This window comes from Pezoporus wallicus, unplaced genomic scaffold (genome assembly GCF_028554395.1).
Source record: "Pezoporus wallicus isolate ANWC-B61680 ecotype Strahan unplaced genomic scaffold, APGP_CSIRO_Pwel_v1 contig_5069, whole genome shotgun sequence".
In the NCBI taxonomy this organism is placed as follows: domain Eukaryota; kingdom Metazoa; phylum Chordata; class Aves; order Psittaciformes; family Psittacidae; genus Pezoporus; species Pezoporus wallicus.
This window is the reverse complement of record NW_026642361.1, coordinates 3,030,288-3,047,388: the sequence shown is the minus strand read 5'-3', so window position 1 is coordinate 3,047,388 and position 17,101 is coordinate 3,030,288. Positions and strand designations below refer to the sequence as shown.

At 39.5% G+C, this 17,101-nt stretch overlaps 1 protein-coding gene across 2 annotated transcripts in view; it reads left to right on the top strand.

Moving 5' to 3' along the window:
- Positions 1-4,459: 4,459 nt before the first annotated feature.
- Positions 4,460-17,101, top strand: part of ACSS3 (acyl-CoA synthetase short chain family member 3) — a 177,705-nt gene continuing 165,063 nt past the window's right edge. For both annotated transcript variants that reach the window (XR_008974943.1, XM_057429560.1), the window contains exons 1-2: positions 4,460-4,785; positions 13,031-13,175. Coding sequence is in view for 1 of the 2 variants with exons in the window: in XM_057429560.1 (XP_057285543.1) it covers positions 4,475-4,785; positions 13,031-13,175 (456 nt within the window). In the remaining variant the exon portion in view is untranslated. The remainder of the gene's footprint in view (positions 4,786-13,030; positions 13,176-17,101) is intronic.

Genomic DNA, 17,101 nt, shown 5'->3' with positions numbered 1-17,101 from the left:
AAAAGGTCAAAAATAGGACTTGGAGTCACTGCAATTTTTAAGCGTAGAGTTTCTGTACTAGTGGCCAAACTCCTCATACTTCTTGGGCTGTATTCTCAATTTGAGAAAGTTTTGCTGGTGAGAAATACTTATATAACAGGTAACTATAAAATTACTTAATTTTTATGCCAATAGTGACGTTAACATTTAGACTGAGGGCTAATGGACTCTTTTGTAGTTCTGTGGAAAAGACAACTTTCTGGGTAAAAGAATGGTTGCAAAATCCATGGTTATTTTCATTATCAAGTTCAAAAGGAACATCAATAAAAACACCAGTGCTTGAAATTCTTTTGTCCCCTCCAAAGAATATATATTGAATGATGAACAGTTTGTAATAACAGTGCTTGTGCCTGTGATGGTTCTGATGCAGTGATCTGTAAAACAGTGGTAGAGGCTTATCAAAAAAAAATGGGAATAGCTTTGGATATAAAAGCAGATTTTGCTCTCATAGAGACAAGTAATCAATACCTGTGATTTCAGGAATCCGGGCAGCTCAGGGTCATGGGTTACCTGGAAATCAAAGTTCAATGACTGTCTTCATAAAGTTACATCATCAAGTTTGTAAGCTAAATCCCCAACAGCAGAAATGAAAAGCAAATGCTAAAATTCTACTTGTCCTCCATGGATTTGGCCATGGACTCTTTTCCTCAAGCATGCCTAAATACCGAAGAACATATAAATTTTGCTTTTGTGTGAATCTACTTTGCTTTCATGTGCTTGATTTGTAATGTGGTGTTGTGGGGATTTTAGGTTTTCTTTTTTTTCTTATCTTTAAGAATTCCCCATTATCTACCTGGTTTTATTTCCCACATTTTCAAAGTCTGCTTAGACCTTAAAGGTATGAAAATTATTGCCCTGCAGAGTTTTATCAGAGCTGTCTGAACATTTGACTCAGATTTAGCACGGTCTTATGTGAGTAAGACTCCTAGAATAAAGCTAAGTGTATGCCCTAGAAGCTTTCTGAAACAGAAATTAGATCTGGAAAAATATGGATGAAATACAGGTTTTCCTGCACTGTCAGTCCTCCTCAGGAAGGAATAAAATTATAACATAAGTAATAATTGATACTAAAATCACATTTTCATCCCAGAGGATCTCAAAATCATTGTCACCTGGATTGAGTCAGACTTCCATTTAAGCACTTTCCAGAAGCCTGTACAAAGTGGCTTCTGCCTGCACAGACAGATATTTTAGCACTTTTATAAGTTCTCATTGTTTGTGTCCCAGCACATTACCATTCCATATTACCACTTCCAGAAGGTAGAAATGAGAAGAAGGTCATGAATTCCCAGCACCTTCAGTGGGCAGATAGGTTATCCACCATAGATGCATTGATTTCAGCATTGCATCACTATTCTGAGAGCTGCAAAAGCTAAGTATACCTAAGACCTTTGACTTGAAGGCATCTTTAGCCTGGAAGGCAGCAGTCAAACAAAGAAGAATGGCAAGCCCAAGTATTTCGGGGGGGGGTTCGTTTGTTTTGGTTTTGTTTGCTTGGCTTGATTTGGTTGTTCCCATGACCAGATCTCACTGTTGCTGAACAAATCACGCACAAACCACCTTTTATATTAACTAAAAATAGTCAAAATATCTACTTGAAAAGTTCCATGAAAATATGTATTTTATGAAGTAGTAATTTAATTAATTTTAGTGGATTTCAAGTAAAGCTGTGATATGCTCAGTGTTGTAAGACTGAATATTAAACTGGAAGAATAATTTTATCTATGGAAGAATAATTGCATCTACAGAAGAATAATTGTATCTACTTATGTACTTAAGAGGGTGCCAGTTACTACTACTACTACTTCCATCACCTCTCAGGAAAATGTGAAAGTTTATATCAACTTGAATTTAACTCTGCATTGTGGAAAACTATGACTATTTTTCAGACATCAGCGGTATACGGGACTGTGAAACTTATTCGTATAAGACTGGCAGTTCTTTGGGATAGACACAGTCTAAGAGTTGGACAAAAGGCTGTATAGTACCATAGCAAAGTGATTTAATGTATGTACTAATTCTTTGACTACAGTTTTAATTTGTGCTTAGAAAAGAACTCTAAGTGAAATTTGAATTACCAAAGTTTGGAAGTCTTGTACACTAGGGCAGTCAGAGCATTCCGTATACTGGAGATGATATTTATAATACTTTTCTGCCAAATTTTTTTCAACATACATACATCTTCAAACAGGCATGCCTTACACTAAAGGATACCATTGTGGAAAAAAAATGCTTTTCTTAAATGAAAGAAAGGCTTCAAGTAAATAATTTTGCAATTGCATAAGAAGCCAGGCCATGTTTCACGGTTTTGCTCTTAGCTAGATCTGTGCCTATACACATACATATGTTTTTCAATGAAGTCTACAGCTACAAAGGGAATTGCTACACACATCACTTGACATTACTTCAGAATTCTTTGTCAAGTGTGAATTTCAGAAGCATCAAGTTTTGTAATAAAGAAAAAAAGCCTCAGAGAGAAAATTCATCAATTCAGAAATCTGCTATAATAGTATTTGTAAGTGAACCTTAAATTACTAGCATGCAATTGGGAGAACTAGCAATCCCCTTCTTTATCCTTTCAGTTATCAGTATGGGCTGTGATGAGTTTAATTAATGAAGTATGTTCCATAGATACTCATTAGAAACATTCCTTCAGGATACAGATATTAGGATGCTAGCTAAAATGGAATTTCATGCACTTCATGTTCTGATTAAGTTCATTTGTATCCCCTATGCTTCTAGCATATAATTTCTAGTAGGATATGTATTCAAAATGAATACCAGGGAATTAACTGTTGCAATGCAAATTCATTTGCCAAATGCTTATACTTTCACATTAAACACACATTATGGAGAGAGCAGAAAAATGGTTAGCATTGCTTTTCAACACCACAAGAAATATTAGACATCATCAGACACAGACCATTAGGTGTTTAAATCTCAGGATGATTCTTTCAGTACTAGTGCCTACAACTAACACGTTACAGAATACACAGAAATATTTTAGCTCGCCTGGCCATGACAGTTTTTTCCCCAGCAGGGAAAAGGGAGATGTTCCACCTGAGAAACGGATTGCTATCACCACCCAGAAGCTGCCTGCATCCAGTTTCTGTATGTCCCTTCCTTATTAAGATGGGCATCCAAGTGTTGGTGATCTAAAAAACATAGCTTGTAAGGCAATTAATAGGAAGGGTTACACCCTGAGGTGTGGACATAATGTACCTCTAATGATCTGATTAGGGAGAGTGGGCTTCACAAATTGGGCTGGGGCAACTGATACATCTTGTTAAGTCCACCAGTGGCATACCTCAGGTAGACAGTCACTGCACTGGATTCAGCACCGTATGTAATGTAAAATAACGTACTATTACATATATTATATAAAGAGAGGTGAACTGCAGTGCAGCACAGGATAAGTGGTTCATACAGCACTGGACAACACTAATAGACTCTGCAAGTCACGGGAAACTGAGCTGATTATATTTGCCTCAAAACCAGAAGCAGCAACCAGTCTTTATGCTGAAAGGCTGTGAGTGGTTTTGAAGGTGATCTTAAAAGTTCTGATGAACTTGAACTCTATAGGCCAAATCCTCCACTGCTCTTTTTTTTTTTTTCTTTTTAACCAGGAAAAGAGATTTATTTCATATATAAAACCTACTGTAGTGGGTAAACAGTCTACTTATGCATTTATTTCTTTACCTGTAATGTGTTGTTATGTTCCCATTGCACTAATTCAACAACAGTCAGATAACAGATGCCTGAGTTAACCATGAATATAGAATATATTAGAGTTCTCCTCAGCCATATAACATTTTTATAATGTGACTGCAGCAAGAATTTCCTGAGAGACATGTAATGGATAAACCTATTAGAGCACTAAAATAATTTCGTATGGAACAAAATAACATCTTTTAAGCTGGTTGATGTCTTAGCTGACTTGTGCATTATAACACTCTGAAACATTACCACCAAAACTCAGCGAGAGTTTCTAAATATACGCCAAGATGTGTAAAATAAAACACTACAAATGTGAACGTCTTCTGGAAAACAGAATGATCTTTTATTCTCAAGTTATTAAGTCAAAATTAATACCAAGTTTTTGGTGTTCCCTTTCTCAGCCTCTCTCCGCCGACGAGTCGCTGCCAAGCGCTGGGAATGCAGGGCGGCCCTGGCACACCCCCCGACATAGCTCCCATCCTGCAGCTCCGCAGGGTGCACCCGGGACCACCGTTCGCCCTGCCCCGGCGCTCATCCCTTCGCTCCGCACTGCCCCAGCGCCCCCTACCTGCGGGGCGCCGGGACGGAGGCAGGCCCTCCGCCCACCGCTGGCCACTGGGAGCCGCTACTGCCGCTCCGCCTGGTCCGGTCCCGTCGGAGGGCTTCGTGGAGCCTCAGTGCCCCGTGTGCGGCTCCCGTCCCTTGCAGGCCGCAGAACATGGGCTTCTTGGGCAGGCTGCCGGCACTGACAAAAGTTCTCGGGGCGGCTGCGGGCCGGGGCGGCGGAGCTTGGCGGCTGTCGGGACTGCCCTGCTCGGGGGGCCCGCTCCCATGCTGGGCTGCCGCTACTCGCAGCCCGCTGCCTGGCGGCCGAGCCGCCTCCTCTCGGGCGCTGGGCGAGTACGAGGAGGTTTTTAGGTCTTCGCTGGCGGAGCCGGAGAAGGTGTGGGGAGCAGCCGCCGAGCAGATACACTGGTACAAGCCCTGGGACCGGGCCCTGGAGAGTGGCCGCCCGGGGCGCTCCTCCTGGTGAGTCTGCTCTGCGCGGGGCCGGGGCGAGCGCGGTAGGGCAGCGCTCAGCTGTAGCGGGGAGGGCAGCCTGCCGAAGGGGGCGCGGGTGTGCTGCGTCGTGCGGTTAACGCAGAACTGCCCCAGCGCTGGTGGTGCGTGGTCAGTGTGCCATGGCTGATGAAGGAGGTGGCTGCAGAGAGTGGAGGGGTTTAATTATTACGTTTGGTTAAGCTTAATGATTAAAAGTCGCATGGATGAGTGTGTCGGGGTGAGAGAGGAGTTGTCGTGTGTGGCAGGTGTGACATACACGTGTGTCAGCCCGTGTATGTCTGAGGGATGCATGTGAGTGCACCTGATGTCCTCTCATAGGACCTCTTTTGGGCATAGGGACTGGCTGCTATAAGCATAGGAAACTGGGCATGGGGTGCCAGGGGACGTGGGTGCATGGAAACACAGGAGTTGTGGCTTTCAGAGGTGTTTAGTCTTAGACACTAAGCAGGTAATAATTTAGAGGATGTGGTTAAGATAAAGTTTGGTGAAAGTACTGTCATTGTAATACACATATATCTGTGGTGTAATATATATATATGTGTGGTGAATGGCAAACTGACTAAGACAGAATATGACACCCTTCTTGTAAATTACCAGATAGGTTTTCCAGTACTTTCTCAAAGGCAATTTACCTGTTAAAATTTTATGTTGACTACAAACACATGTTTTCAGTAAGGTCACATCATGCTTTTTGATCTTTTCCAATGAGAAACTGATGCAAGATAAAAAAGGCAATGAGGATCATCTTTGGTACATTGATATTCTTTGCCACTTTTAGGTATTTCTAGTTTAATTTAAAAAGACATTTAAAAATAATAATTCTAAAAGTGGAATTAAAAATATTAATCATTCTTAAATCTGCCCAAATGAAGAAATGCAGAACCTGTTGAATGGAGTTTAGTTTCTTATCGGTCTGATGTTACTCTGTGGCACCTCTAGTAGTGAAAATTGTTTATATGTCATAAGCTGAATGTTAAATGGCACCAGCCAGGCTAAAGCTTATGAAGTCAGCAGGGCTGTGTGACAGTGAGAAGTCTTAAAATGGATGGATAGAGTCCACTGACCTTGATTTCTAGGTCACGGCACTATTCAAAAAGGGCAGGTAGGTAGTATTGCTTGCATAGCAATAGAGAACAGAGGTCTAGAGAAGAGTCTGAAGCACAAGTCTTCTGAGGAGCAGCTGAGGGAATTGAGGCTGTTTAGATGGAGAAAAGGAGGCTCGGAGAAGACCTTATTGTTCTCTACAACTACCTGAAGGAAGGTTGTAGTGAGGTGGGGGTTGATCTCTTCTGCCAAATAACAAGTGATAGGATGAGAGGAAATGGCCTCAAGTTGTACCAGGGGAGATTTAGATTGGATATTAGGAACGATTTCTTCACCAGAAGGGTTGTCAAACGCTGGAACAGGCTGTCCTGAGTCACCCTCCCTTGAGGTGTTTAAAAGATGTGTAGATGTAGCAACTGAGGGACATGGCTGTGTCGCAGGCTTGGCAGTGCCAAGCGAATGGTTGGACTTGATGATTTTAGAGCTCTTTTCCAGCCTAAAGAGTTCTATGATTCTGTGATTAAAGACCAATAAAGCTCACTGGTTCTTGCATTCCTGAACAGAATAGTGAGAATAATGAAGCAGTCAATACAATGGTTATGTTATAAGAACTAAGGTATGAGAATATAATATAGAAGACATGCTCAAGAGAATGGTTTTGCTATTCAGTTCTGTTAAACAAATGTGGTTTGACTTGTTGAGCATGATAAGCTTGCCTGCTGAAAGTAACATGGTTAGGTCTTCATGAAGCATTGTGATTTATCAGGTGGAAGTTAGTTGGCCTTATGGCAGGGATAACTGAAGAGAATTTCCTGGGCTGAAGTCAGACTTGTCTTCTAAGGTTCTTTTCTGTCCTCACTTCTCACTTTCATCTTTCTCCCTCTGTGGATGCAAATTGCCACAGACTGAAATTATCTTGTTAACGTGAGCAAATACCTGAAGGGAGGGTGTGCAGACAGTGGAGCCAGCCTCTTTTCAGTGGTGCCCAGGGACAGGACAAGAGGCAAGGGGCACAAACTGTAATACAGGAGGTTTCTTCTGAACGTCAGGAAACATTTTCTAAATGTGAGGGTGACTGAGCAGTGGCACAGAGTTAGTGGGGTCTTCATCCTTGGAGATACTCAAAATGGTCCTGGGCAACCAGCTCTAGGTGGCTCTGCTTGAGCAGGGGGGTTGTACCCTCCAGAGGTTCCTTCTGCCCTCAGTCAGATGTCAAGGCTCTGAAGACTCAACAACAGGCCCTAATTATTGTTTCCATGCCGGGTATCTGTTGAACTGTTGTGGATAATAAAACATTAAGCAATTTGAAGTTGTATAATCCTCTTTAATGTATTAATTTGCAACATGCAATTTTATTTCTTTTTTAAATTTAAGTTCCCCTTAAGTGATAACAGGCTGGATGTCATACTAATGTAGTACTGTAATGCCTCTGAAGTACCAGATAGTTAACCAGCATTCAGTATGCTCAGCAGGATGAAGATAAGGAAGTTCTTTGAGGAAAAGACTTACTATAAGAGAGAGGATACAAGCGGCTCTTTCAGAGGACATGCTGAAGAGAAAACAAAGAGGATGAAACATAACTGAGGAGGAGTCCAGGATTCCAAGAAAAGCATAGCTTGCTGGTCTAACAGGGTAAAGATGTAGCTGTAGTTCTGAGGTTTACTGAGGAAACAGCTTACAGAGACCTTAAAAATAGTGTCAAGAAGCTCATGTATATGTTTCTTAGTTAGAATTTGTCTCCAGTTTTGGAGACTTATTATTTGGTTAATTAATAAATACAATTTTTTCAATATCTTTGTTTTTGGCTGCCAAACCTGAGACTTACTTTCCATATATTTTTCAGTCTCATTTGCTTTGGTTGAAGAAATTGAAGGGGGTGGTTAATGTAGTTGTAATGTAGCTATAAGGCAAATTCTTATTTGTCCTCTAAATACTGTAGGAGCATGAAAGAAACATATTTCATGCCCTAGTGCATCTTTAGTCTCTGACATTGGAAATACCAGTATTATGTTAGTGGGATGCAGAATGATTTCCATAAGGTAAGTGGTCAGTGTTGCTTGAGTGAAGCAGAAATCCCAGGTATCATTGACTAACCTGCATAAGTGGCTGGTATGGGTCAAAACACCATCTGGTTTTGTGCACATTAAAAATAAAGAGAAGATCAAAAAAGCATAAATGGTCAAGAAAAGGATGAAGGAATAAAATTGTCTGGTGTAAAAGCCAAAAAGGAGACTGAAGTTTTAAAACTCGTAGAATTTGGCGGCAAAGTTCAGAGGAAAACTGTTATTTGAGTTGGCTTTGAAGGGGTCAAAACTAGAAGCCTTAAAATGCGATAAAGGAGATGTAGATTTTAGATGCTGGAAAGAAAAGTCCAATGCTAAAGATAGTGAAACACTTGAATGGATTATTTTTGAATCTTGTGGAATCCCTGTTGTAAAGGTTAAAGCACATATTTCCTTAGGAATGTGGAAATGGTTTTTCCTAATGCATGTAGGCATGTGGCAATTTTGCAAGGTAGGTTTTTTATTCTAAGACATAAATGCAATATAAAATCCCATCTGAACTTTAGGAATGTTGCACAGATTGGTATTCAAATGTTGCTTACACTTTTAAAAAACAAGACAGGATCAATTAACATAATATTATCTCAGAATATCTAATATTGACATGGTTTTGTCTAACATTTTATTCAGCTTCTGTTCTCACTTCATCTAGAAAATAATTCAATTGATTCCTGGGGACCTGGCTTGGGGAAGTGTGTGTACCCTGCATGGCATAAAGGATTTTAGCAATATGCATTTTTATACTTATGGTGCAAAGTAATTTTAATGTAGTTCTTTTCTTTTGCATGTATGCCAGCTTTATTCAGAGCCTTTAGTTTCTTTCTTTTTTTTTTAATTCTTGATTATCTTTGCTTTGGAGCTGTTAAAGACTGAAAATTGTCTCTGAATGCAGCTACTTTGATTCTTAAGATAGCAGGTAGTGTTGGAAATTAAAGCATAGCTTTCGAATATTTGAGTAAACTAAGGCATAATTACATGTTACCTTCTTCCCTACTGTACTTATTTCTTTATGAGGAAGTAGGCTGTTGTCACACCCAGAAAAATACCGAATGCAGTAAAAAACCTTCCAGACTGCAGATGGTAGATGTTAAGCTGCATTTAATGGGAGTCCTGCTACAGAAGATGTGAACTTTCATGCCCTCTTTTACTGTTACCCCCTAAAAGGTTATCAGAGTAGTCTTTTAAAATATGATTAAAGAGGTAAGTGCATGTGCTTGAGATTCCTGTGAAAACATGCAAACTCTGCGAGACCTCGGGCCGAGATGAGACTGGAGTTGCTGAGCCCCAGTGATGGAGAGGCAGTAAGTCTGAGGTGACTGCTGTAGGAAGCTTTAAAGAAGCTCATGAAGGTCCTAATGATTAACCAGACTCAAATTATTAAAAAGATGCCTTTTTAGATTTAAGTTATGCATAATGTGGACAATCAAAAGCTGCTGCTTTCATGGATGTGTGGGAAAGAAGACTTATCAAAAGGATAGGTAGATGCTGTCAGAGTGTTAGAATCATAGAATCAGCTGGATGGAAAAGGCCTTTAAGTTCATCAAGTCCAACCGTTACCCCAGGACTGCCAAGTCCCACACTAAACCATGTCACTTAAGGGCCTCATCTACATGGTTTTTGAACACTTCCAGGGAACGTGGTTCCACCACTTTCCTCAGCAGCCTGTTCCAATGCCTGAATAACCTTTCAGTGAAGAAATTTTTCCTAATATCCAATATAAACTTCCCCTGGCACAGCTTGAGGCTGTTACCTCTTGTCCTATCACATGTTACTTGTGAGAAGAGAGCAGCCACCTCCTTTTCCTCCTTAAATCTTATTGGTATAAATGTTACAGTGAAGGAAGCTGGTTTGATACCATAAACAATTTTAAATTCTGTCAGTTTTGACAGGAAGAATCCTATAATTTGTTTTCCACCACAGCACGAGTGGGTGGTATTTGAGCTCTTCAGAGACTGCTGGTGAACTGAATGCAGTTTCTTTTATGTATTAGAGTTATTACTGTGTATTCTTTTTATTTGTTTTACTCCTCCTCTGTTTATCAAATATTAGTAATTTCTCAGCATTGGGATCACAGCCTAAAATAAGGTTCTTCAGACTTGAGTTTAGTTGGTAAGCCGCACTGAGATAATTGTCTGGTTAGCACCAGATTAGCATTTTGCAGTCCTGCTTATTATGGCAAAATTTACTGGCAGCTCTTACAAATATCCTGCAGATCCACCTCTGATCTTTCTGAAGTCTACTGGAATATGTTCTTTTTGATCCTAGACCTCTGTTTTAAATAGGAGTATCTCATTGATGTCCTTAGTCCAAGATGGGGTGTCATGGTTTAACCTTGTTAGTACCACGCAGCTGCTCAATTTCTCCCCCACTACCCCCCCCCCCAGCCCCTAGCCCCAGTGGGATGGAAGAGAATTGGAAAAAGGTAAAAGCTATTGGTTGAGTTCAGAATGGTTTAATAACTGGGGAAAAAAAAAAAATAAAAGGAAAAAGTAGAAGACAATAAAAACAACAACAATAAATGTGGTGAAAAATCTTGACTTAGAGTAAGCACTACTTAGCAACAGCTGAAACATTGGTGTGTTATTCTCAGGCTAAATCCAAAACACAGCACTGTACCAGGTACTAGGAAGAAAATTAACTCTATCCCAGCCAAAACCAGTATACTGCATCCTGGTTTCATGCTCCTGTTTCTTTCCAGCTAAAGTTTGTTCAAAGAAATCAAAGTTGCCCATAGGTAACACCTCCTTGAGAATTGGATCACCAGAAGTTTGTAGTAGCACAGGGCAGGTTTTCAAAGCCAGCTTTTATTTGTTAGCTGGAATGAGGTATTTGAGCATATCCTTGGGTAAAAGTAGAGAAGCAAAAGTCTTGCAGTTGTGGTCTCAGTAGGTGCATCTGTGCTTCTCTGATCCCATAAGAGGTTCCCGCTTTCTGAATGGGGTAGCAGAGCTCTCATCAGACTAACCATATAGTCTTGAGGGTATGTCATGGTTCAAGCCCAGCTGGCAACCCAGAACCATGCAGCTGCTTGCTCCTTCCCCCCCCCCCCCCCCCCCCACTCCCAGAGGGATGGGGAGGAGAATCAAAAGAATGTAACTCCCGTGGGTTGAGATAAGAGCAGTCCAGTAACTAAGGTACAACACAAATCACTGCTGCTACCACCAATGATAATAATGATAAGGGAAATAACAAGGGAAGAGAATACAACTGCTCCCCACCCGCTGACCGATACCCAGCCCGACCCGAGCAGTGATCTAACCCTTCTGGGTAACTGCCCCCAGTTTATATAATGGGCATGATGTGCTGTGGTATGGAATACCTCTTTGGCTAGGTTGGGTCTGGTGTCCTGTTTCTGCTTCCTCTCACCTTCCTCTCCTCCCTGGCAGAGCATGAGACTCAGAAAGTCCTTGGTAAGACTAAACATTACTGAGCAGCAACTAAAAACATCGGTGTTATCAGCGTTGTTCCCAGGCTGAAGTCAAAACCACAGCACTGCACCAGCTACTAAGAAGGAGAAAAGTGACTGCTACTGCTGAACCCAGGACAGGGTATTTCTGTTTTGACCTGCAGTCACATCTTTGCCACATATTTATTTGCAGGTGATAGTTAAAAATTTATGTGTCAGTGTGATATTGCCATGTGTCTTTAGAAGAATCTAAGCTCTAGTGCTTGCTCCTGTTTTCACTGTTCTCAGTAGTAGCCCAGGTTCTGTGCTCCCTTGTTCCCTCGTTGATATCATCCTACAGTGATTTGCTATAAAATCAGTGGAGAACACAACTTTTATGACAGTAATACAGAATTTTTCTGTATTACATGAAACAAAACTGGATCCTTTATTGTTCATAGAGTTACTCTTTTACAGGAAGCAATTTGTAGTAGAGTGTGGTTTTGGTAGTTTCCTGGTCCTTAACTTTCTCCTTAGTAGTGGTGTAGCAAAGGAGTTGCAGGAAAAGATTGCTGCATCCTAAACATCCTAACTCCTAATTCAATAATTGCTATTCTTTGACAATAAAGACTATCCCATAGCATGTGTGCATGTGGATATATGAGTACTACCTAAAATACTCTAGTTTAGAGCAGTCATTTACTATACAGGAAAGGTGAAGAAAATACTTTTAAACTAGTAGTGGCTTAATTTAGGCTCTCTGTTTTTACTTCTAGTTACATTATAACAATACACTGTCACAGTAGGGCATCCCCGCAGAACTTTTCTGAAACTTTCAAATATGTTTTTTCCATTTCTTTTTTGCTGTAGAGAGATATGTGCAGATAGAAAAAGAAATACAGAACATTATTTAGCGTGAACTTTAATTTTTAGATTGTGCCATCTCTCAGTAGAGTCATCACTGTAGCTGATGTCTTCTGTATTTTTTTACTTGAGGATTATGCTGCACTTGGTTGTTTATTCAAGCCCTCCTCAATGTAAAATGACAATGAAAATGAAACCTGAGTTTGTGAAGTGTTTTTTCTTAATTAGAAGATGAGAATTTTTTGGCTGTTGAAGAGGCTATGACACGTCCCTTTAGAGGGGATTTTGAGTCACTGATGTAAAACATGGTAACGTCAAATGGATTATGAATGTCAGACAAATTTATAAGATTTTATAACTGTTGGGTTCAGTTTCATTTAGATACAGATGCTTATATGCTTGACTGTTACTGCTAAGAGATGAATAAGAACATTTTGATTCCTAAAACTGTTCTTAAAAATGGTATGAGCTTGCCAACACAAAGTAGTGCGATAATGTATTTTCATAATGTCAGGTTATTTTATGTGAATGTATGCTCTTTCTGTGAAACCTTAGTTATAAAAATCAGAATGATTGATGCAAAAGCAGTTAAATTAAGACCAAGTTTAGCAAATTCTTAGTTAAGTCAATTAAGGTACAGGAGTTTTGATATTGTCAGTAAGGGGCTTATTTAGCTTGTTGAGTAAATTGCTAGTTTATAGAATAAAAAATGACTTCCTGACCTGAGTATAATGTTTTATGAGCTATATTTTAATTCAGTGCTCTCATTCCCCCTAAACTGAAAAAAAAAAAAAAGAAAAAAAAAGGTATTTGTTTGGAAGGCTGGCTGTTACATACTTACAACTTCTCTTTTTAGGTTTGTAGGTGGAGAGCTGAATATCTGTTACAATGCTGTAGATCGTCATGTTGAGAATGGACAAGGAGACAAAATTGCTATTATTTATGACAGTCCTGTAACAAATACCAAGGAGAAAATAACATATAAGGAGCTTCTTGAACAGGTATGTTTGAGAATAACCTTGTTACTGAAAATATGCGGTAAATATTTCACAGCAGGAAGGTACTACAGAGGTAGAAATGTTCTACCTTGTTAGGCTGTTCCTTTTGCTGCTTTTGCTGTGCTCAGTATTAAATTGTAAGCTTAGCTGCCTGTACCCTGTACTAGTTATACTACATCTAAGAGGTTTTGATCTTCTTTTAGTTCTTCTTCTGCAGTTTATATTCCTGGTGGGTTAAATTTGAAACTTAACTATTGGATTTCTCCCCTCCCTCCCACCCCGCCCCCCCCCCCCCAACAGTTCTTATTTCATATTTAAAAGAGTAAAGCAAATACTAGTCAAGTCACTTGACAGTTGCTACAATAAACAAAAATAGAGTTCTGCAGAAATGAACTATTGCTATTGTTATATGCTATTGCTGCATATAACTGAGTGTTAAACCAAATTAAATTGGTTTTACAGTTGGAGGGAGGAACTCTAAAGAAAGCTGTTTCACCTGCCCAATTATAGGCTGCAGTAGGGATGTTGCACTGGGGATGTTGCAGTAGGGATGCTGCAGTGGAGATGCTTATGGTGCTGCGCTAGTTTTCTGTCCAGAAAGTGTGGATTTTGACTTCCCTGTTGGCTGGGGTAGCTTACTCCCAGCTGGGGTGGTGAATACTCAGTTCTGCGTCAGCCCATTCAGATTTTCTCAGTGCCTGACTGCGGCTTGTTGCCACCATGGGTGTTTGCAGTCTGCCCTATTCAGTGTTTTCCATGCTTTCAGCTGTCAGCTGGTGCTTTGCTATCACGCTGCTCCTCTGTTTAGCTGGCTTTTTTCTTCCAGTTTTATATAGCAGTTGCACTTAACACTAAGTACAAAGAAATGTTGGAGTCAGACTCATGTTCTTCCTTAATACATCTTGCACATGGAAATACATTACAGTCACTTCACTTAGGCACGCAGTGTCTGGTGTAATGTGGACCTATGGTTTTAAAGGTGAAATGAAATTCACAATACAGTAATTCAGTTTGTGAGGATTTTATTCCACTGATGCAAGAAAAGAGAAGTCATTCAGCTATAAAAAATGATAAACCTGTACTGCACTTTATCTTTTAAGGAAAATATGTAAATCACTTATTCTTCATCAGTATTCTGTTGATTTACCAAGTTCAAACAAGAACATGGAAATTACTGTGAAGTATGCTGGGTCTAGAACAATTAGCTTCAGTGTTTTAAGAAATCAGAGGATTTTAAAAGGGCCCAGCTTCTTATCTAATTTTATTTATTTTTTAATGTAGATATATAGCATACATAATATTACCTTTATGAAATTATAATTTTATAGATACAATCTTGTCATATGCCATATAAATATATACTTAATATGTATACACAATATATATATAAATAAAATCATACATATGTAATTGTATATTGAAATACATGCTTGTTTTCTTTTAATGAAGTTATACAACATTTTAATGTAAATTATATTAAGTGAACTGTTTCTGTAGACATTTCCCCTGAAAAGGAGGGAAAAGTAACCTTTTTAAAGTAGCTTTTGTTTTGCTTTTTAAGCTTGATGTTGGTATTAAGTCTCCTAAGTTTGTGTCTTTGTATTCTTTAGAAGTGTATGAATTGTTTTAGGATATGACAGATTTGTGCAGAATGAGAAAATTTGGTAGTTGGTATCCACATCCTTTCCTTCACATTTTCTCTTGCAGCAGCATTACCAAACCAAATGGAAGAACTGGTTTAAGTTTTCCGGGTATACGTAGCTGAACTCATTCAGAAGTTCATTATAATCTTGCTGGTACTTGAGTCCTATCTAAATACTGTGTTTGAATTCTCTACAGTTTGCTCTTCGCCTTACTCAGGAGGGAATATGAGTGAAAGGCTTCATTTGAGATTAAGGTCTTTTCTGTTGAAGCTTTCTAGTCCACTCTTGTGGAATAAATTTAATGTGGTTTACCTGGTAACTACTGGACACCCAATAACAAAGGTATTCACAAAGAGATCTGCTGAAAATGGGAGACATGGGCTGGTGTATTTGGTGTCATGGATCTTGTAGGTGCAGGAGAGACTTTAACATAAGGCCTACCAAAACCACCGTGGAGCATGGGTGATGATGTTGGCTCAAAGTCCTCAGTCAGTGCTTGTCACTGTGCTCTCAGTCTGCTCAGTGTAAGCTAAAAGTAATATTTTTTGTCATTTTGAAATAGACTTTCAGTGCTCTGAATGTTTCATTTTAGATCAGTGTAAGTGCAGATCAGGCTTATGACCAAAGTGGATGAACCTATTGGCAGGGAAAGAAGCCTTTTGCCTTCTTTCTGGAGCTCCTTTCCCAATTTAAAACAGCCCAACAGTGTGTATTTGCGGTCACACTGTTGTTCAGACTGTCCATATCCAGTGAATGTTTAGTAGTCTGTCTGGGCAGTAATGCCAAACAGACTGATAGTGTAATGAGGATGTCTTTTCAGAGAGCCTGCCTGTTCAAAGTGTCTCCACAAGACATCAGCACTTGAAGTGGTGGAATTCTTTCTGGCTTTTGGTTAACAGAAGTAGAGTTTATAGACAGATTTACCAGAAGTTATATAGGATAACTGTGGGTCACAGCATGGGGAGATGCAGAGTTTTATAGCAGGTTGTATCATTTGTTCCATGATCACACTCATGGTAAGGGTGAGAAAAATGACATAGGTGTTTGGCTGGAGATAATAAGGCTCCTTCAGGAGGGTGGGATAGCTTGAGCTATGTACTCAGAAATCCTGTTGTTTTCAAATTATCCCTATATTTTCTATTTGTTGCACTGCTTTTGAGATCTAAGAGCTACAGTGATGCTGCAATTTTGATGTTAAGCACCACTGAACTACACATAATTGAGAGAAATGTTGGAAGCTTGTGAATGTTTAGTGCCCAACCTGTGGGATCTATTTATTTAGTTAGTTATTTATTCTGTCAGAACTGGACTAGAAGGATTGCAGGCCAATTTCAGCTATTCTTTATTGATGTAAATAATGACAAGATCAGTTTGTGTTGATATTCTGCACAACTAGACTGTCTCTTGGGAAGTCTTGAGAATTACAGTTGCTTAAACTGAAGCTGTATGTAGTGCACACAGTTGCATTTTAAGTGTGTTAATTATACGTTGTTCCAGATGAAATCTTCCAAATGCAGACAGGAGGAATTTGCCAAATTTAAGACATAAACAGTCTTCCAGAATGTACTGATTGGTCTTTTTTCCTTAAATGAGGGTTGAATGTTGGACTGAAGCCAGTGAAATGGGGATGTAGGTGAAAATTTTGGGTATGTCTTGGGAGGTTCTCTAATTGCAGTAGTGAGATGGCAGGAAAAGGTAAGGGAGACACAAATTCTGTTAGAAGTATTACTGAGTCTGAGTAGTATTAGAGAAATATAAAAGTAAGCAGAAGATATAAGTTCATAACCTTTTGTTCATTTACAAACAATTTTTCTGATTGTGTTGGAAAATACTGCCATTTTCAAGTTAAGGTAAAGGTTGTTAGGTGAAAAACCCCTTCTGTTTACATCATTGGGTTTATTCTCTAGAATGCCTCACTTGCTAAAACGAAATCTCAAGAATCTGAGTCTTTGGCAGTTGTTGATGCTTGACAGATCATGCAGACAAAGGCAGTGTGATTTCTCTCTGTGATGCTTTTCAGTAACAATGCGCAGCTAACATATTGAATTCGGTGCTGTAATAAATATTTTCTGAGTGCAGTAACGTGAGAGGATTAGTAAAACCATCAACCCCCAAGCCTCTGACAGCACTGAGTATTACAAGAACATGGATGAGAAAGAAGGGCTTCAGGTTATCAACAGTGGACTGGATGTAATTTCTTCTGGAGGAAGGTTTTTTCATACTTACTCATCCTAAAATTACTCTTCTTCCAAAATAGCTGTATTGGCTATTGCCAGTTTGGATTTA